At 34.8% G+C, this 4,554-nt stretch overlaps 1 protein-coding gene across 1 annotated transcript in view; it reads right to left on the bottom strand.

Moving 5' to 3' along the window:
• LOC138861075 (uncharacterized) overlaps positions 1-3,989 on the bottom strand; it is a gene marked incomplete at its 5' end in the record, with an annotated part of 4,580 nt that extends 591 nt beyond the window's left edge. Inside the window, 1 exon segment of the mRNA XM_070119840.1 lies at positions 1-3,989. This exon segment is cut by the window's left edge and continues 591 nt beyond it. Coding sequence (XP_069975941.1) covers positions 3,487-3,989 — 503 coding nt within the window.
• Positions 3,990-4,554: the final 565 nt, after the last annotated feature.

The raw sequence follows: 4,554 nt of genomic DNA, 5'->3' as shown, positions 1-4,554 counted from the left end.
GATTTGTTATGAGTATTCCTTACTTCTTAAGACTGGTATGGCTATATCTTACAAATTTCTTAATGAGAAAATTTCAATATTATTTCACCTGAAGTGAAGACCCTTTTCGTAAGTGGGGGTCCCTTCATTACCAAAGATACGTGGAAAATGTTTCTTTTTTTAAGCACAGTGCTAAAAAAAGAGATCCTATATCACTTTCTTATACAATAATTTCATTCTTTAATACCTGGTAGCTTTTAGTAACCTGCCCATTACTTTTCAACATTCGATGTCACTGTACTGAAAAATTACCTGTCAAAATCCAAGCGCCACCTCTGACATTGAGCATATATTCTGATGTGTATTCTAATGTACCAAACATTACTTCATCAAAACCAAAACCAAACCAAAGACTATTATTGAATATTTTACTTCAGATCTAATGCTCTTTAAAGTGCAAATACTACTAATTAATACATTTTGATATTCTGGTTGGTATAATCTATGTCTTCTTTTTGCAGGCTAAATAATTTACAGTGCAAGACACAAGCCCACATTCAGAATATTTAGTTATTTACTATTTCAACAACTGTAGAAAGCTGGGAAATAAAGATCATTCTACAATACTGAATCCACTACTAACTTGAGCCACAATGAGTATTATTGCATCACAATAATCTGAGCAATATACCAAAAACGAAACACACACACAAAACAAAACATAAAACAAAAAGGCTGAATCATAACTTTACTGTATTTCTAGTCTTCTCTGACTTTTCCAATTTAGAAGACAACGACAAAGATGAAAAACAAGTACAGTATTGCAGATGAAAAAGCTACATCAGGATATATCATCAGCAAGCGATGTCTATGGGAGAGGTAGATCCAGGGCATGAGACAATTTCAATATAGGTTTATATATCTGTAGCACAAAAATAAAGAATTTCGCTTAAATCGGAACTGCCCTGGATAAATCTCGGCAGCAACACGCAACAGACCCCGGAGAAAATCACTCGCCAATGTACGACACCTCCCCAAGGTTCTGCACATATGCAAGCGAGGGCAAATTGTAAGCTACAGTTTAGAGAACCAAGAATTAGCACACATGGTTTGTTACTTGACTAGAAATAAGTGTGGGTTCATACACATTGCAGTCGTAAATGTACATAATAAAAAAGAGGAGTGGCAATTGCATCTACTGTATGGATATGGAGGCATTACAAAAGAATACATACCTGTGGTTAACAGATATCAGCAATACATGAATTTTCAAAAACAGCGTACATGATATAATACTTATATGTTTAGCAGCTCTTGGGTTTACTCTTTTGTAATCTAACCAACACTATAGTTTTGCTTTTATTTATGCAGTGCTTCCTTCCTGTAAAGAACAAGAACAAGAACAAGAAAAAAATAATAATAAAAATAAAAATTACAGGAAAAAAACAAACTTAACCATTATAAAAGAAAGAAACAAAAAATCATGATCACATAAAGCTGCCATTTTTCCATATATGCTGCAATCCTGTAACCAGGGCAGTTACATTATAAAACTGTGAAAGTGAAATGTGATTTTCCATGGCACTGATTACCTTAATCAACAACGATGCAGGAAGTGAACATAATGTGCTCTTCAATGCTTCAAAAAAGACTAACTATATTAATCCCACCCGACTCCTTACTGTAAGGATGCACTGCATTCTATACATAAAATACAATTTGTGCTTGGTCAAATACCCATAGAATCAGGTACAACAAAAAAATATCCCAACATTCTGAGGTATTGACAAAACTAGTGTATTTACAGAACTTTGGCACAAAACAGAATGTTACGTGACTTTCCATTAACGAGAAAATCAAAGCTTGAATTTTCTTATCCCTTTTTTGCTAAACTTACTCTATGAAAATAACTTGCATTCATAATACAGTAATGTTGGATTCTTCGGCTTTCTTTTTATTGAAAAATGCAAATAACTTGTCTTCATTTGTACTTGGAAAATCTTTGATAAATGCGAACTTTTCCTTGAGAACCAGAAGCATAAAATGAAGACAAAAAATTCCCAACATAAGAAAGAACATCAAAGCTGTACCTGTAGATGTTTAGCTTGAGAATCCAAGGGAATAGCAGCACTGGTCACATTCACTATTTGGTCATAAACATATAGAGGAAAAACATATAAAACAAAGCTTGTTCTCAGCCATCTACAGCTCTGAAATAAAACAGAGTTTAATAAACTTAAAGCACCATGCAACATCATATAAAAAAATAGATAGGTTCCTAAAACTAACTGAGATTTCAAATGAAAAACCTTACTCTAGTCGAGCACCGGTGATCAAAGGGTGAGTAAAGACAACAGCCCAACCTACATCTGGACCTTCAAACTTTAGCACAATGTAGAGATATGTAAGCAATACATAGTGTTGAGATTAAATAAATACCGACTTATAGTATTTAGCTGCAACCTGTGCCAGGATACCAGAACAGGACTTACGATACTTTTATTAAACACAGGTTATGCACTGTGTGTAGATCAGTAATCTGTCTATTCTTAGGTCTATTCTTAGAACTCACGCCTACAAAACTGGTGGTAAAATCTGTAGTTGATGTACCTAAAGTAATAACTAATTCCTGAAATAATGCAAACTTCCTTACTCCATGGGCTGTCATCCAATGGAAGAAAATCAGCAATGCTATCAGGAGTTTAAAAATAATAACTTCAAATGTCTCTTTGTCCGAATACATCTGGATTACTCCATATCCCTTTTCCCAATATCACTTCCAATTGAACAGTGATAATAACAGCTAAAAGGAGCAGATATTGTAAATCATCCATACCTGTACACAAATGTTACCATGCATACATTATCAGACTAATTCTGACGTCAATATCTCCCTGACGAGGATTATTATCTTGGGACACAAGAATCGTAACAAAACAGATTTGGGTCAATCCAGGTATCAAAAAATAAAATGTTCCTAAAAATTAATAATACACTTTCATGTTGCACATAATATAAAATGCCCATATGCAATTCTTGTCAATGTGTACTATTTGATTATCTTTATTAAGTGCGGTATTTTTTCCATTCACTACAAAGCGGATTATAATTCTAAATATATCATTGATTATCATTAGAAAAATCCTGGAGCATGAGATCGCCAACGACATGACAAGAATTGCATGTATCACTTAAATTGGACCCATAAGACACTTTCCTGCACTCTTTTTCTTTTTTTTTCTTGCAGGCCAAGAGGGAATGTCTTAATACTAGCTAATACAGCAGAATCACCTTTCCTTCAATAAAATTCATTTCTCTCGATGCTTTTTAAGCCATACCTGTATTTTCACTTTCCAAAGCAAATACTGCAATACTTTCAATTTGAAAATACTATAAAATGATAAAAAAACAAACGCTTCATCCAGACTAGACTATCAATCACATTATACCGTTCAACTTTAAAAGCACAAACTTATCCGGCTATTTCACATGGAATACAAGTACACCTCATTCTAACACTGTGCAATCACTCATTTCTTCTGCATCGCTCTTCTTCCTCCCTACCTCTGTTTCTTCTACCTGCATGGGCATCCTCACTACTGTTTTCTCGTATATGGGGTTCTGGAAAGTGTCGAATTTGCGCCCTAACCCAAGTCGAACAGGGTATCTTTTGCGGTACACGACGATGGATGTGATGACAATGATAATGAAGAGAAGAAGGCCTGCTGCTCCAATGATGATATACATGGTTAAGTCATCTTCTAGAGAGATGTCAAGTAAGCCTGTAAAAATGCCGAGCTGGTTTTCCTCTTCTTGAGCTTCTGTTGAGTTTACAATCGGTAGCAAGTTACTTATTTCCGTCTCGTATTCATCCACCTCCCCCAGAGAATGGTTGGTCAACATCTCATGATGCACATCTGTGTCGTAGTCTTCATAAAGATCTTTGGTATCAGTTTCCTTCTCTTCTTCGTCATTCTTGAGGTCTTGTTCAGGGAACATTACTCCAGGCTGAAAAGGAAGGTAAAGAAAGTCAATGATGATTTGGGGAGAAAAATAACAAAACAATACAGAAGGGTTTTTGGATAACAGGGAAAGAACAAACTGTCCTGTTTCTGAAAGGCCAACAAGGCAGTGAGTGTGAAGAACAGAGGTTCAATTATGACAATTGCAGAAGGTATAAATGAGAATGAATACTTCCATAGCACAAGAAATGGAACAGACACTCCTTGATTAACTCTTCCTTGGAATGCCATGTTTTTCTAATACACATGTATTAACCAAGATGTATCCATTACATCTCTTGCTTTGTAAAAGTATTCCTTCTTATCTATACTGTTTACTATAAACGAATATGAGATTCAATATATGAAATAAATTGAAGGTGGGTGAATACAAGAGAAGCGACCACTTAAAACAACTAGCAATGAAAGAAGCAGAAGCATCAATTAGCACAAAATGCAAACAGACTCCAAAAGAGTGCATTAACTAATTCCAACATACAGCCTCACAAACCAAATAATTGACAACTTAGAAGAAAAAAAATCAACTGTGCTCGACCAAAGAAAGAAAGGAAAA

Source organism: Penaeus vannamei, unplaced genomic scaffold (assembly GCF_042767895.1).
Source record: "Penaeus vannamei isolate JL-2024 unplaced genomic scaffold, ASM4276789v1 unanchor794, whole genome shotgun sequence".
In the NCBI taxonomy this organism is placed as follows: domain Eukaryota; kingdom Metazoa; phylum Arthropoda; class Malacostraca; order Decapoda; family Penaeidae; genus Penaeus; species Penaeus vannamei.
Note: the sequence above shows the minus strand (reverse complement) of the source record. Positions and strands in the feature narration are given on the sequence as shown.